Below are 17,821 nucleotides of genomic sequence, written 5' to 3' on the forward strand. Positions count from 1 at the left end.
AACCAGATAATTATAAAAAGGAACAATAGGTGTTGATGAAAAGTCATCAGTTAAGTAAATTACTTCCTCAATGTTTCTGATGTGCTAATGTTTCTTTTGTGTTTTGATTCAAGAGGGAGAAAATTGAGCATATTAGCAACCCAAATATGATGACTACTTAAATTATTCACCGTCTCAACTATAGTCCTTAAAATAAAGCATTGATTTTGTAGCCCAGTGTTACAATTAGTCCTTCAAACGTTGCACACAAAATGTATTCTGGCATTGCTTGGCTGCTTTCCAGATTATTCCATTGTGCTGCTTTTATTAAGTTACTATTTATAGCAATACATTTTCCATCAATAAATTATGTAGAACTCTGAATATTAACATTGACCATACATTCTTACATATAATTCAGTCTTTTCATTCAGGTCTGTTTAAACTGGTATGTCATTTTTACAAATTGAAATGGCTTTGCATTTAGTACATTCTGAATTTGACCCCATTAATTTATTTCACCTTGTGTTTAGGCTTTACGTGAATTGGCGGTTTATGAGAGGAATCGAGGCACAATTCCTAGCTTTGCAGAAGGGATTTAATGAGCTTATTCCGCAACATCTACTTAAACCTTTTGATCAGAAGGAAATTGAGGTAACAGTCTTGTTCACATTTAATGAAAATTTAGATAGTTGAACACAAAATATTTAATAGGTCCTAATTCCTTGACTTCTTTCCTTTCTGGTTGGCCTGGTAAGACATATGGGACTGTACTGACATGATTAAGAGTTTCAAAATCAAGCCCACCCACTGAAGAACTTTAATATATTGAGTTTTGATCTGCCTGGTTTATGCATTATTTCTGGAAAAACCAGATCTAAGATTAGAACATTTTGGCATAAGTTGGCATGGCATAAGGCCTGCCGTGTCTGGACATTGCTAATATTTATCTAGCTAAAGCCATTCAGCTTTTCCAGCATACAGATAATCTTTCCACTGTTCATCCAACCAGTCCCACTATTCCTTGTAAATTCATCTGGTTGGTCAATCATCATTTGCTTATTGAAAGACTTTGAACCCATCTGGCAGAGATTTGTTATGATGGTAACAAAACAAGAAATTGCTGAAAAAACTCAGCAGGTTGGCAGCATCTGTGGGGAGAGAGAACTGAGTTAATATTTTGGATCCAGAGGCCCTTCTTCTGAAAAAGAAGTTCTGAAGAAGTGTCACTGGACCCGAAATGTTAACTCTGCCTCCTCTCCACAGGTACTGCTAGACCTGCGGAGATTTTCCTTCAATTTCTTTTTATTTCTAATTTCTGGCATGTGCGGCTCTTTGATTTACAGTATTTGTTATGATGCCGTTAGCCATTTGTGTCTTCCTTTACAGTTTGATTCAGTGCAGTTTGCCCTGCTGTGTTTCAGAAATGCTTCATTTGTGCCTCGATGAGATGTTCAAGACACTTGTGTTTAGTTTTATAAATTTATGGGTGAATTTCATGGTCAATAATAGCCTTATGTCTGATAGGTTATTTAAGTTTTAGCTGGTTTTGTCAGACAGATTTGTTTACCATTTGTTTAAGTATTTTATGTGAGTGAATTCTGTACTTAAGTGCAACAAATGCCAATTATTTAAACATTGTGTAGATACCAGATAGTGTATGTAAAGAATATGTGCATTTAATTTTATTTTCTGCAGCTGATTATTGGTGGGTTGGGAAAGATTGACATTAAGGACTGGAAGGCCAATACACGTCTGAAGCACTGTACATCTGACAGTAATATTGTAAAGTGGTTCTGGCAAACAGTGGAGATGTTCGATGAGGAAAGGAGAGCACGACTTCTTCAGTTTGTGACCGGATCTTCCCGGGTACCTCTGCAGGGATTCAAGGCACTACAAGGTGGATATCATAAAACCATAATCTGTTATAAGCAAGTTGATCTGCTTGGTTTTATTTTGCCATACAGGTGTGAGCTTGTGCAGTGAATTCTCTTAAATAAAGTGATAAATAAAAATGGTGATACTTTGAAATTCACACGCAACACAGTGGGACAGAAAGTTATGTTTGTGTTTAATCTTGTTACTGATTAGATAAAGAGCAAAGCTTGAAATGGATAAGTTTCTGTATCTTGTAATGTTTATATTAGGTTCCAGTAGATATTGCTTGCAAATATGTTGGTTTGATCCACTGGTGACGTCTTATCTATATGTCAGATAGTTTGCAACCTACTCTAAGACTTCAGCATACATCCAGGCTGTAACTTTCGTGCATTAATGAAGGAATATTGTTGACTTGTGCCATTTTCTTTCAGTCAAATATAGTGCCAAAGTGACTGTGGAATCATAGATTGGTTGCATCACATAAAGAATCCTTCTGGCCCTTTGTGTCCATGCTAGATCTCTGAAAAGCAATTCAGCTGTTCCTATTCCTCCATCCTATATCCCTTACCCTGTAAATTGTTTCTCATCAGACAGTGATTGAATTCAGCTTTGAAAACCAAGATTGAATCTGCCTCTTATCACACTCTCATATATTGTAACGTATGTCACATTTGTATATTAATGTTTTCTTTATATTGCCTTTGGTACTTTTATAATTCACTTTAAATTGCAGCCATTTAATTTTTGACTCATTAAGGAAAACAATTTCTATGTCTCCAGGTCCCTTGTACTTTTGAACAGCTCATTCAAATCTCCTCACAATCTTCTCTTCTTTAAAGAGCACAGTCCAGTGTTCAAAGTATCCACACACCTCAAATTCTACAACTCTGGGACCATTCTCATCAATATTTTCTGTGCCTTCTCCACTGTCTTAAACTGTGCTGCCCAGAATTGGATGAATAAAATTCCAGTTTTGACCAAGCAGTGCTTTTGACCAAACATCCTATGCTATGCCTCTATTTGTAAAGGCTAGGATTCCATACGCTTTATTAACCCAATTTCTTGAGTTGCCCTTTCCACATTGAGTAGTTTACACATTGAGACCCCTGGTTCCTCTGTTCCTAAAGCTCTTTCATATTGTCCCTTCTTATTGCCTCCTTATTCTTTCTATAAAATTGTTATTCCTTTTTGTTAAATTGAATATAACTAATTCAAGATCTTTGCAATTGTGACAATAGTTGTTTTTAAGAAGAAGGGTTGATACAGAAGTGTCAAGCAATCTGCTAAAAGCCAAGAAAGTAAACAGCTTGTGAGGCCTTGCGTTTTTTTTATGTTAGAGCAATAGAAGCAGCCTGGATGGGTGGGACCAAGCTCCCACAGGATCAGGTTTTTTAGTTTCAGCTTTCAGCAGTTTCTTGGCTCTTGAAGCTGGATGTGGAAGATATAATTTCTTTCTCTGTTGTGGCTAAAGGCTGGAGTTCTCTTCCTGCTTTTAGAATTGCTTGTGAGAAATCTATTTTATTGAATTTGCCTTTGCCAAGGATATGTTTATGGGATGTTACTGTATTGGAACAATTAATTAATTGTAGTTACTATATATTATTTTGTTAGGCATTTTAATAGAGTTACAGTTAAGCCACTTCATTTTTGTTTTTAACTTGTACGTTGTATTTTAACTGTTGTGTAAAAATAAAGTGTGTTTTGCTTAAAGTCCAATAGTTTGACCAGTTGTATAAAATCTGGAATGCAAATCCTTACACTTACTTTTAAAATAAGAAAAAGTTAGGGTTTGGTCTATCTTCTTCATATTATTTTGAGGGAGGTTTGTCTGGTCTGTAACACTATTCCTCCCAGTAACTTCAATCTGCCACACCACCAGCCTTTTTCTAAATAATGCAAGGAAAAGGAAAGTATCCTGGCTACCTTGACCAACATTTAATCCTAGTCAACACCTCCAAAAATGAATGAAATTAGCATTTGACCCAGTGTTGCTTATGTGTCCTTGTATAAATAAATTGGCTACTACCCAGAGTTGAACAGGTTGTTGAGGTTGTCAGCAACTTGATTTAGCCTAATAGAATGGCTGTGGAGGTGGGTGAATCTGCGCAGATTTTGGTAGGGCTGAAGATCATTGTGTTTTGGTAACAAATGTTTGGTAATCATTTGATCCTATATGTTGGGCAAGTGATCTGTCAGACCAGTGGCTCTTGAAGGGTCTGTCGAGACATGAAGAAATAGAGCTACATGTCACCAGTAAAGATGTCAAGTATGCCTTTTATGTGAATGAGGGTCCCAGGAAACATCAATGAGATGAGGAAAGGAGGCTGATGGCTGTAGTAAAGGATAGACTTTTTGGGCATGTGGTTTGTAGGACTAGGGGAAAAATCACTGCTGAAAATACATTGATTACATTCAGATTTGTATGAACTCGAAAATGAGCAGGTATTCTAATGGAATAGGATAATGGAAGGGAGTGTTGATGTCTGAAGATATGGATCCATTCACATATTGTGGACCAGTAAAGCAATTACTATGGGTAATAACCAACGCAGAATGCATAGTTTACAACATCAGCCACATTGGATACACCTGGAGTCCACAAAGAAAGGAAGAAAAGTAATAGATAAAGGTCTTGTGTCTGTGTTTAAGAAGAAGTTTCCTAATAAATTTCAGCATTCCAATGTGAATAACTTCAAAATTGACTTTATTAATCAGTATGCAATTTTGAATGCCAGATCATACACTGTATGGACTCTAATCCAGGATGCCTTTACAAAATTTAGGATTTCAAACTTCACTTTTTGTATGTACATGACGAGGGTACGTGCGAGCACCCAAGGAAGTTCACAGGAGTACAATGAAATCTATGTACCGTTGAGTCACATTAGAAGATACTGGTACACAATGCCAGAGGTTAGGCTTAAAGATGTAAATTTTAAGGAGTGTGTTAATGGAGGAAAGCAAGATAGAGAGGTACAGGAGGATAACCAGTGCTTGGTGACTGAGAATAGGCAAAGTTCACATCCTAAGCTCAAATTGGAAAAAAAATGTAACTGAAGGCGCAGCCATCAATGGTGGAGGAATTAAAATTGGAATGCATCAGATGTCAGAATTAGGAAAAACAATCAAAATGAAGGACTGGAAGTGGAGGAGATTACAGAGGTAGAGAGAAGTGACAGATTTGAACTCAAAGATGAGAATTTTAAAATCAAGACATTACTTGACTTTGAGCCATTGTTGATCAAGGCAATAGAGGAACTGGACTTAGTGTGATCCAAGCTATGAAAGCAGCATTGTTAATAACCTCAAGTTTTAAGAGGGCAGAATGTGGGTGGTCAGCCATGAGTACCCAAGCATAATTGAGCCTGGAAATAATGATAGCACGAGTGAGATATTCAGCAGCAGATAAACAAGGCTGGGGTGTTCTGAAGACGGAAATAGGCAGTCCAAGTAATTCACAAATATAAGGGCAGAAGTTCATCTTAGGATCACAAGTGACACCAAGATTTCAAACGGACTGCCTTCAGTTCAGACTATTGCCAGAGAGAAGATGAAGTCATTAGCTGGGAAATGGAAACAGTGAGCATACTTAGAACAGGTTTTGTTTATGTGAATGTTGGAGAATTTTTTTCAAATTCAATACTGGATGTTGGTTAGTTGATCTTATAATTTAGCAACAGTAGAGGCATTGAGAGAAGTGGTGGTGAGATCATATATTTACTATATCAATATATTTTAAAATGACAGCAAAACACACTAAAATTGGATTTCCAGCATCTGCAGTTCTTTGGTTGATTTTAATAGTGTTAAAACTGTTTTGTTATTTGCTGTATGGTTTAACTAGATTTTCTATTTGTAAGGTTCTACAGGTGCTGCAGGCCCGAGACTTTTCACCATCCATCTGGTTGATGCCAACACAGAGAACCTTCCCAAAGCACATACATGGTGAGTTTCTCTATTACCAATTGACAAGCTCCACACAGTAATCATACACTTTAAACCCGCTAGCCAATAACTTTCAAATTATATCGTTCAACCATAATTGATTATTGTATAGAACGTCTTGTCTGATTTTTCAAAATGCTCAAAAATGCCAGAGTACTGAGAATGAATATTTATAGCTTTTGACAGTTCCTTTGTTTATAAATTGTATTTAGTGGCGACGTCTTTATGAAAGCACCAATTATATGTCAATATTTTCAATGAATTCTTTGCCTACAGAAATGGCTTTCTTTGAGCTCGAGCAGTGTTGTTCAATTATGTGATTCTATTTTATTCTGTACTGTTGCTCCAAACAAGCTACTATTAAATATTGATTAAGTAGAATGATCTATTTAGCAGATTCTTCTCTGATCTAATGAATAATTATGCCTTTAATTAAACTGTGACAAGCTAGCCATGGACTATCCTCTCGAAAAGGCAGTATCATTTTTTTTATTCTTTATTCATTCATGGGATGAGAGCATTGCTGACCAGGCAGAATTTATTGCCCACCCCTGATTGCCCAGAGGGCAATTCAGAGTCAACCACATTGCTGTGGGCCTGGAGTCACATGTAGGCTGGATCTGTTAAGAATGCAGTTTCCTTCCCTAAAAGATATTAATGAAACAGATGGGTTTTTCCAACAGTCGACAATGTTTTGATTGGATTCCTAGTTCCAGATATTTCATTGAATTCAAATTCCACCATCTGCCATGGTGAGATTCAAATTTGGGTCCCCAGAACATTATCTGGGTGTCTGGATTAACAGTCCAGTGATAATATTACTTGGCCATTGCCTCCTCCTTCATTTAGATTTCTTTATGTTATCTAGATGGATTAGCTAGTTTATTACATAGATCACAGATAAATGTAATCACCCATGACGAATATTGTCTCCATGTATGTTCACTGACTGTTACCTTTCTCTTCAGCTTTAACCGTATAGACATTCCACCTTATGAGTCCTACAAGAAGCTTTATGAGAAATTATTGACAGCAGTTGAGGAAACTTGTGGCTTTGCAGTGGAGTGAAGTACTGAATACTTGCTTTGAAGCTGTTGGGAACACTACAAAAATGAAGTTCTATGAGCTTCTCGTTGAGCAGCGCACATATGTTTGGGAGAACTAACAATTTACTCACATGGTTACTATAACTTAAAAGTAACATAATGATGCTGATCAACTCAGAAATGGAAAAGTGGTAGGATTTCTAAAAAGCAACCTTGGACGTTCATAAGTGAAAAAGATACTGTATCTGTAAGACAGAAAATGGACCTGTTTCAGTTGTATTATACATTTTAAGTTGTGTGCTTGAAACTTTATTTCAAAAAACTTTGCACAGTGAAAGATGACAGATCCTTGCACATTTCACTTCCCTTAATTCCTGCCTTTTTTTTATTCAACCCCCACCTCAAAACAGTTGTCCAATGGAGACTTTTCATTCTTTCAGAATGTGAAACTGGCATTTAGAAATACTGGATATTAAATGAGAAATAGCTCTGTTTATAGCTACAGTATTCTTTTTTAAAATCAATTCTTTCAGTGCAGGCAGTAGTTATATTTGCAGTGTGTTTTAATTAAATCAGATTATTTTTAACCTATATTTTGTTAAAAGAATTATATTCCTCCATGGTATGCTGAGTAACTTTTTCAGAATATTTACAAATATATATAAACACAAAAAAAGCTTAGCTCTAATAAAAGTGAACTTCTGAGTACTGAAATCACTTTTGGCTCTAAAATTCAAATTGCAGTCACATTAAAATGTTTGTTCTAGGAACATTGAACTAAGAAATTCTGTGAATCTGTGTATTCCTGGAATTCATTTTATAATGTACATAAAATAGAATATCAGTTTTACAGAATTTAACTTGTAAAAAATGTCTGCATACATTGAAGTCTGAAAGTATCTTTCAGTATTTGAAAGATTAATCCACAAATATTGTTTCTATAGGAGTCCAGTGTTGAAGAATTGGGGTCTGGGGGCATGGCAGGGGAGGTGAAGAAATAACATGCACTGTTTGTTGTGAATGGTGCTTGACCAAGTCCCTTTATTTTATAAGTGTGGCTTATCTGTAAATCCGGTTTTTTTTCCACCTTTCATGTTCTCTGCTAAGGTGGGAAACTGCAATGTTAATCTTTGACAAAATGCTCCAATCTTATAAACAAAAATCAAACTTAAGTTATGAAATCTTTGTATGTTGACAGTTACATCTTTTCTTAATAACTTTCTGCATCTTCTACAAATTCTGTCAGTTTGGTCTTTTGTTTAACTTGTACTTTCTTGAAAAATTATTTCAAGACACCTTAAATTAACCAGAAATATTATTAGAAACCTGAGTAAGTGAAGAGAAAATCATTGAAATTGTAATCAGAATGTTGACTAATTTAAACAGAGTACTGCAGCTTTAAACAGAAATGATTCCTGAGTTTATGGGGACCACTGTTTTTGAGTTTGCTAAGTTGTGTACCTTGTATTTCATACGAAAATTGCGTGGTCCCAAACTAAACCAACTTGATGAGATCTAAGAGATAATTGGCTGTAGAAGTTAATAGCTATTCCTATGTTCAGTAACTTTTAGGAATGTGTTGAATGTTGTGTCTGTTTTAAACCCAACACTATTCAGTTCTGATTTTGAGAAAAATCATGTTGTCTCATTAGTACTTTTCCTATATGTCTTTTGATTGTTACTGAAAATGACTGATACTTGCTCTTAAAGTGTTTTCCAAAATGTACTTTAAAGAAGAGATTGTTGTACTTTTTTTTATAATTCGGGATAGGCTATCCACATTCACCAGAAGAATGGCTTTAAATTCAGAAAGATGATTGTGTGTTGAATGAATGTTGTGTAAATTCAGAGAAGTCTTATTACATTGGTTGATGTTACACAATGAAGGACAGACCACATTTAATCACTTAAAATTCAGAAGGCATGAAATTAATTTCCTTGACGGAAACAAGGATTCCATCTTTTGCATTATTGAAGATACCTGAAATGTTATTGTCTCAGGTAATAAAGTTGTGATAACTTCATGTCTAGGATTTTCAGTGTATTTAGTAATTCATCAAAGGGGATTTCATTCCACAGAAATTATAAAACATTTACAGTTTCACAGCAGTTTATGCTCAAGCACAAGGTTTGAGTGCTGTCTAATTTTGAATATTTGTCAGACATCAGAAGGTACTTCTCTGTTTTACTCTTTGTATTTTAGTTCAAATACATTTAAGTGCATTTTCAAAATAGCTGAGAGTATGGACAGGTCTGTCATTGTTTTGGTAATTGGATTGTCAATACTGTAATGTTTAATACTTAAGCTTTTGAAAAACCTATATTTGGCTGCTTCATGTTGTAATCAAAGCCAGTCAACAGAAGGGTCTAAAGCAAGGCTTCTTAAAGTTTGGACAGTGGGATATAGGTCAACATTTTGAGGCCTTAAGATCCTTGGCAGCAGCAATGCTGACTGCAAGCTCTGACCCAGTTCTAATAGCTGCAAGCCCCTTTTAAACCCCCACGTTTTTTTTCCAATTGCAGCTGTGGTCAAAGTGACTGACCTTTGAGGCCTGATACCTGTTTGGAAAAACTTAGTGAGAAGCTAAGTGCTTTTCACTTCAAATCCCTGCAGTTAAAACAGGCTCTTACAGGCCACTATCCTGGCTCCATTCTCACAGCTGTCTCTATACCTCCCCTGCACTCATAGGCATCGTTACCCCTGTTCTCAAAACACTTCTCCCCTGCCCACATCCCTTCTCTAAAATCTCACTGGCCTTGCCTACTTGCCCCACCCCAACAAAAACTCATACTCACACTCAAACACCAAACCCCAACCATTGCACAGGAGCAGGAGGACAATGTTCAAGCTTCAACAGTGGACCACAAGGGGAAAACATGCTTGGGAAGTACTACTCTAGAGCAATTGCAACTAGGCAATTTATTTGGATAAGCAATACTAGAAAATAAAGCATGTCAATATGAATCCTTTGTTCTTTATCTTACTGACAAAAAAAATGGTCTTACTGTAATATTTTAATTCAGTAAACGGGCACCTGTTTGCAGCATTGATCACTTAACTGTCCAAGTTAATTACTCAATATATTTTAGTTTTTAGTGCATCCCACAGTGCAGATTTTTAAAATTGGACGTACTGAATTAACAAATGTTTATTTCATTTCTCATTTGTATGATGCTTCAAAACAAAAGAAATAAATGTGTTTTTTTGATTTAAAAAAAAACACTTTTGTCACAAATCTGAGCCATGAATAAACAATATTCAGAGACACATTTAAATTGATAATAACTTTGAGGATATTACCACATATTTAAATATGAACTCCATCTTATGAAAATGTTTGTTAATAGTTGATATGAAGTTCACATGACCTGTTTCAAAAGTTATACTGCAAAGAGCAATCCGTTATGTTTAACACACATTCATCCATTTGGCTAATGTTGCTTAGAGATGCAGCACTTCTTCAGATACTGATCTGTGACCCTCAATGACTAAGAAGCTGGGCTTTCTTCCTAAAGTTCATTGGTAACTATAATGTGACATGTGTTGTATACAAATGGAATTAAATACTATGTTTACAAATTGGGACATTTGTACTATAAATATACTAACTAGCAACTACAGTTTTCACATTTGAAGGGATAAAAATTACCATTTTTTATGGCTGGACGTCTGCCTGTTTGGGAGAAGTTTTAGTGACATACTCTGCATAAAATTGGGAAGTTGTGGAATACCTGAACGCTGTACAAATACAGTTTTAAACCCTGTAGTACGTTGTGACTTAACTTTCTCTTGACTTCACTCCCACTGCACCCAACGAACCAAGCTAAAGATAACTTAAAATGATTTAGGATACCCCATCAATGTTTCTGTTATAAATGTTTAACGAAGCCACTTGCAACAATGACAGTATTCAAGAATTGTATTCTTGAAATAGTTTTAATCCCATGGTAGAAATGTATATGTCGCATTAAGCTTTTAGGTTACAAATTCAGTTTGTAATTCTGGAGCATAAAAATGCATCCAAGAGTAGTGATTCTTCATTCGACTAATAAATGGCTTTCACAAATGGCAATTCAGTTACAGAGGACACAGTGATGACAGATGATTTGAACATTTGACATTATAGCACTTTGAAGTTGAAACACTAATATCCAGAGCTCCTAAGCGAGTGAACATAAAATTTGGTGAAGTATTTCAAAGTAACAGTCAGTTAAATCCAGATTTTTTTGTACTTAGATTGGCAGTAAGGAGAAACCTGTTTTGAACATTTCAAACAAATGAAATGAGTGGACTTCAGGAGAAGTATTGGTAATTGGGTGTGGAATTAGCTATTGCATAACCATATTGGAAGCAAAAGCCTTTTCCTAATATAGATTTTATGAAGAAAATCCGATGTTACTGCCCTGGAACAAGGGAATATATGGATTCCATACAAACTAAAGCTTAATTTACCTTGGTTATGGAAAACACTTCTTACAAGTCTGCACCATCTTTATTTTGCTATTTTGTTGGAGAATAGGGGATGTGAAGAACTTAGTTGCAAATAGGTTGATTTTTAAATTTCATTTCTTCCCCTAAATTAGAATATGACAAATTCACAAACAAACAATACTCTTCTGAAGCTCATAAATAAGATAAAATACTATTTAACTGTGAAACGCTTGGTTTTTTTGCCAAATTATAGAACAATGCCATTTAAACATAAAAGAACTTGCATTTATGTTGCATCTTGTGTAACATCAGGTCTCCCAATGAACTAAATAGCAATAAAATACTTATAAGTATTGTAGGAGATGCAGCAGCCTGATACCTTTGGGAAATGCTAGAACTTTCAAAGTAAAGGCTGGGACAGAGGTTAATTGTGAACCCATCTACCACAAATTAATGGCCCACTAACCTTGAGCTTGTTAACGGCCTGGGATTGACCCAAAGTTTAATTTTCAATAAGCAAAATGCCAAACCTGAGCAATCTGGTTCACTTTAGTTCAGAGCTGTCAGGCTTAATTAGAGACATTAACATAATATTTATAGAGATCAAAATGTTTTACCACCGTGGGTTTTGTTTTGATTTGGCTGTTTAGTCACTTCAGCCCACAGTGAGGCTGCCTACCCCCAAATTGCCGACACTTTCTTTTGTTAGGTAGCAGAACACCCTATCATGCATGGCTGATGTCTATGTATGACACATTGTACTCAGCAGGCAGCTCCTACTTCCTGGAAGGGTATGATGCCACAGATTATGTGCTGAGCTCACTCCCAGCCCAATTAGGGTCTCTGCATGTGAAGATTGTGTTGGTCAGATGGTGCAGATACATTGCAGGGTCAGGACCTTGAAATTATCCAGACTTCAGGGTTCTTGCTCTGCATGGAAAACAAACCGATTGACTGAAATGGAAGACGATTTGAAGTCTTTGCTGTAGGGAATTTATGTTGATTTACTAAAACCCAGTTTATACAAAAACCATTGTATGAGTCCAAGTAAGTGTCACTACTGGTATAGAAGACCAAGAGAGAAGACAAACATCCTGATATTTGGCTGTGTTTACCAGATATTCTTGTATTATAAGAGAAATATCTCAGTGGACAGTGGCTGTTCATTTGGGAGGCAGGCAACCTCGCTGTGGGCTGAAGTGACCAAACAACCAAACCAAAATAAAACCCACAGTGGTACAACATTGTGGTCAAAATAAATATTATGTAAATGTCTCTGAATTAAACCTGACAGCTCTGAACTAAGTTGAATCAGATTGTTCAGGTCTGGTCTCTCAGCCAGGGACCAGGGTTCGATCCCATCCTTGGGCAACTGTCTGTGTGGAGTTTGCACATTCTCCCTGTGTCTGCATGGGTTTCCTCTGGGTGCTCCAGCTTCCTCCCAAGTCCAAAAATGTGCAGGTTCAGTGGATTGGCCATGCTAAATTGCCCAATGTCCAGGGTTTGCAGCCTAGATGGATTAGCCGAAGCAGGGATAGGGTAGGCAGGTGGGTTTGGTAACGATGCTTTTTGAGGGTCGGTGTGAACTCTCTGGATTGAATGGCCTGCTTCCAGTCTGTAGGGATTCTATGAAATGCCTTTCTAGTTGAACTCGAGTTTTGATTTTGTTTAAATACCTGTACTTCCTTTGAAATAGGTCTTCACTGCACTCAGGCCACGACTGATAGTAAAAAAATCAGTCATGTGGTATGGGCGTATTATTAAGCTTTCTAGAAATTACGCAATAAAAGGTCTTGCTTGGCAATGTATGTTGGGATGCACTTTCAGATATTGTAAAACTCAAAATCATGTTCTGTCCCTTTTTTTAAAGAAATAGTACAATGATGTCTGGATTTTAAATTTAAAATTCTTCTGGCCCACGTCCCAGAGCTTTAAAGAAGAAGAGGTATTTTTCTTCTGAATAATTTGCATAGCAATGTACTTCCAACTGAAACATTACAGTACAACTACATTGAAAAATTGTGTCATAGATACCGAGTAGCTGATTTGTTATTACTGTATTTTTGCTTTTACCTTCAATCTGTGCTTTTCTGAGATTAAGGGTATAAATTGGTAGAGATAGTCACCAGGGATGTGGATTGTACGGCCTGATGTGAATAATCTGCACTTCTTCCTCAGTGCGATGCACAAGATATAATGTTTCATTCCACAAGGGAACTTAATCTTGGATATGAAATAAGCAATACTGACATGGTTAGAGTTTCAACGCCAGGCCGTCAGTGATATTTCCAAGCAGTCCTTTTGAATGTAGTCATTCACTTCTTCCATAGACGTGTTAGTGATCCCGTGGTCATTTAATTAACATGTCAATATTATTTGTGAAAGGAGAATAGGGAAAGTAAAACCGAGAACTTATCTGTCTCTGACCTGGTGCATCGGCTCCTAATGTTAATCCAGTGCTTTATGAGAAGCTTAAATGTAATGTAATTTGGAATGTGACAATGGCCTTTAACCCCTCATCCCTTTAGCTTCTCCCTTTTCCCTGACTGAAGTGAGTAAACTATTACCTCTGAACACTAATGGGAATTGTCATGAAGCATTTCTTTTAGTAGTTGAATTTTGCTGTGTAGAATGCACCACCTCTTACCCGATAGAAATATATTCCCATCACACTCTTTCGTCTCTTTAGTTAGAAATGATATTTGTTAGAATCGACCACACGCTGCTTAATAAAAGCAGTGACGCCTTTATTATATCCCATTTATGAGAAGAAGACAAAATTAATAGAAATTAGGCTTTTAAATTTGGCTTTAGATTAACAGCTGATCACTAAAAAGTTCTCCATGATACTGCCACTGGTGTGTTGTAAAATTTCACCAGATGATGTATTGTGAAACTTATGCTGTACAGTTATTAGTGTAGAATTTAATGTATGGTGAACTTGTAAGAATGGAGCAAGACTAGTATGTTGTTGCCTTGTATTTGAAATACAAGTCTTGCTTTTTATCTTATAAGTAGTATAATTTGGCTAAAACGTATGGTGGAATAAAGAAGAAATGATGGAAAACTTGAATTCAGATTTCAATGAATAGATTACCACATTGGGAAATTAGATCTTTCAATATCAATGATCCAAAAATAGAGGTTGTGTTCACAGTTCTGTTGACAGTCATTTCTTAACCCTCAGTTACCAAGGTCTCCAGCTACCCAATGTCCATTGGCTCAGACATGGATTTAAAATCAAATAGGTTACAAATATACAATAGATTAATTTCTGGACACTGACAGCTAGGGTGATGTGATGTAAGTAATTACCAGTTAAAGCCCATTGATGCTAACTTTGTTTTGAAGCTATTTTAATCCTTTGGTTATGCATTGTAAAACACTAGCATTGCACTACCAATCTCACTAATTAAACTAGGGATATGAGTATTGACTGTAAATTTCAGTGAATTTTATTAAACGTTTGGTTTTGAAAAACTGTATTGCCACATCAAAAAAGTTATCACAGAATTTTCTACATTTGTCTCCTGAAATTCTATAATGATAGGAATGATACTATAATAATCATAGTCTCATTAATTTTGGAAGCTGTCATACTAGCCAGGTTTATTTCACTATTCATTCTTTTATTGCAATTTGAAAAATGTATATGCGATTTCTTAAATTACTTGCAGTTCCTTGAGCCTTCCAACTTTTGCTACAATATGCTTGTACCTTTGACATCTAATAAATACTTGTAGAACTTTACCTGCAAGAGTTAGAGGTTCTACTTTGACTTTTGCAGGGCTGGGGGGGATTGAAATCAGATTTTGTAATAAGGTATGAAAATAGCACTCCTTAAGATGATGATGCTGTGGTGGTCACATGGTTCAAAGTTGCTTTCTTTGTTCCAGTCTTGAAAAACACCAGGCTTCTACACAAGAGATCTGTCCCTTTTTATGTTATGTTTCTCTGAATAAACCTTTTGCAAGTTAAATTGTTTTGACATATTTATTAACAAGTAACTAATCGGAGAAAAATTATTGCTGTTTTACTTTTCTTTCAATGTTGCTGCTAAAGTCTTACCATCTTATTACAGTTTTGTTCTGAACAATGTGCAAAATCTTTGTTTTAACTGTGAATTGAAGTATTTTTAATTATTGATGGTATTGAATAAGGTATGGATTTAATTTGATGGCTGACAATTGAGAAGATGTTGAACTCGAGACCACACTTTGTTTTTGTTACATGCAATAAAATTCAAACTTTAAACACCTCTACTATCCTGAATTGCTCATTTTGATACTTTCTGCATTTAAAAACCTGAACAGTTAGATTAAAAAAGACTTAAAATGTAATCATTATATGAAAGGCTGTATTGAGTTTTAATGTAATCATTATATGAAAGGCTGTATTGAGTTTTATTTTAAGCTTTAAAAAAACACATTATACATTGTGAACTGGACTATTACAATATGTTAGATATTGAATATTATTTGTCCGCTCTTAATTTATTCCACGAGGAAAAAGCCTATTTATTCTTTTTCCATCACAGCATTCAGCAGTTAAATGATCCCAGTCCTTCTCCCGCCACCATTTTACTCCAAAGTCCACTTCATCTACAGATCAACCTTTGTATAAAAGCTTTAAATATTCATGAAATCAGCCAAAAGTATACTTATTCCCACATACAAATTAACAACAACTGTATTTACCCGTCACTACTGATCTTGATCTCACTATTGTCTCTAAATTATTTATCTTTATCTGACATCCAGTGCTGGGTAGCTAGAAATTTCTCCCTATTAAATGTAGGGAAAACTGAAGTCATTATCTACGGTCACCACTACTGTTTCACCCAGTTGAATGACAATTTCACCAGGACAAACTCTGCTCCTTTACCATTGACTACATCTTTCTCCTTGTCAAATGATGCTGAACCAGATTATTTTCAAGCTCAGTATCACATTTGACCCTGAGTTGTTTTCAATACATTATCTGCACCTTTGCTGAGAGTATCTATTTCATCCTTTGAATTTATATTTTTTTAAAAATACATTGAATGTGGGGAGATCAAACTGCAGATGCTGGAGAATCCAAGATAACAAAGTGTGGAGCTGGATGAACACAGCAGGCCAAGCAGCATCTGATGAAGGGTCTAGGCCCGAAACGTCAGCTTTGGTGCTCCTGAGATGCTGCTTGGCCTGCTGTGTTCATCCAACTTCACACTTTGTTACATTGAATGTGGGTTTTGCTGGTACGGCCAGCATTTACTGCCCAGAGGGCAGTTAAGAGTCAGCCATATTGCTGTAGGTCTAGACCCATATGTAGCTGAACCAGGTAAGAATGTCATATTTCCTTCCCTTGTTACCTCTGGATGTCTCAGGTCTTTTGTTGAAACTCTCATTGAATGCTTTGTTACCTCCAAGCTTGACTATTCTCTTAGCTAGCTTCCCCCATTCTATCCTCTGACAAATTGGGGTCATCCAAAAGTATGCTGTCCATGTCCTAACTTGTACCAAATTCCATTTACACATCACATTTATGCTCATTGACCTGTATTGGTTCCCACCTTGCCTTGAAAAATGTTTAAATTAAACAAAGTCCTGATGAAGTGTTTCAGGTTTAGTAGGAACTGCAGATGCTGGAGAATCTGAGATAACAAGGTGTAGAGCTGGATGAACACAGCAGGCCAAGCAGCAAGAGAGGAGCAGGAAAAAGCTGACATTTTGGGGTATATTTTTGGAGGGAGGAGGGTAACTTCTTCAAGGTAGGCATCCTTAGAAGAGGCTTTGCAGTGGGGTTAGAGTTGTTTCAGAGATAGTCGGAACTGCAGGTGTATATTTCCGGAGGGAAACGTCAGCTTTCCTGCTCCTTTGATGCTGCTTACCTGCTGTGTTCATCCAGCTCTACATCTTGTTATCGCTGATGAAGAGTCACCAGACTTGAAATGTTACCTCTGCTTTCTTCTTATAGATGCTGCTAAACCTGCTGAGTTTCTCCAGCAATTTCTATTTTTGTTTCAAAAACATTCATCCTTGTTTTTAAATCTCTCCATGGCCTTTTACTTTCCATTTCTATAATCTCTACCGGTCCTATAACCCTTTGAGACATCTGTGCTCTTCTTAATTCTAGCCATTTGAGAATTCCCAATTTTAATCGTGGCACAGTGTCTACCCCTTTAGTTGTCTAGGTCCTAAGCTCTGGCATTCTGCTAAACCTCCTAACCTTTCCACTTTGCCTTCCTTCTTTTAAGGCACTTCTTAAAACCAACTTCATGGGTCAAGCTTTTAGCCATTCTTCTCTAATATCTCTAATACAGACAAACTACTGTGTATGCTGGAAACCTGAAAAAAAACAGAAAACGTTGGACATACTCAGCAGGTCTGGCAACACATTTGGTTGGAGAAACAATTAAAGTTTCGAGTCATGCAGCGCTTTTTAGTCACGTGAGACTTGAAACATTAAATCTGTGTCTGTCTTCACATATGTTGCCAGACATGCTGAGCTTCTCCAGCATTCTCTGTTTGCGAGAACATCTTATGTGAGTTCTGTC

At 36.3% G+C, this 17,821-nt stretch overlaps 1 protein-coding gene across 6 annotated transcripts in view; it reads left to right on the forward strand.

Moving 5' to 3' along the window:
• The window catches only part of smurf1 (SMAD specific E3 ubiquitin protein ligase 1), a 124,499-nt gene extending 115,624 nt beyond the window's left edge, over nucleotides 1–8,875 (forward strand). For 5 of the 6 annotated variants that reach the window (XM_048552179.2, XM_059653916.1, XM_048552181.2 and 2 more), the window contains 4 exons: nucleotides 513–633; nucleotides 1,678–1,879; nucleotides 5,721–5,805; nucleotides 6,774–8,875. In XM_048552179.2, coding sequence (XP_048408136.2) covers nucleotides 513–633; nucleotides 1,678–1,879; nucleotides 5,721–5,805; nucleotides 6,774–6,873 — 508 coding nt within the window. In that variant the 3' untranslated portion in view covers nucleotides 6,874–8,875. The remainder of the gene's footprint in view (nucleotides 1–512; nucleotides 634–1,677; nucleotides 1,880–5,720; nucleotides 5,806–6,773) is intronic. The other variant, XM_048552180.2, reaches the window with a different exon arrangement.
• Nucleotides 8,876–17,821: the final 8,946 nt, after the last annotated feature.

Source organism: Stegostoma tigrinum, chromosome 23 (assembly GCF_030684315.1).
Source record: "Stegostoma tigrinum isolate sSteTig4 chromosome 23, sSteTig4.hap1, whole genome shotgun sequence".
In the NCBI taxonomy this organism is placed as follows: domain Eukaryota; kingdom Metazoa; phylum Chordata; class Chondrichthyes; order Orectolobiformes; family Stegostomatidae; genus Stegostoma; species Stegostoma tigrinum.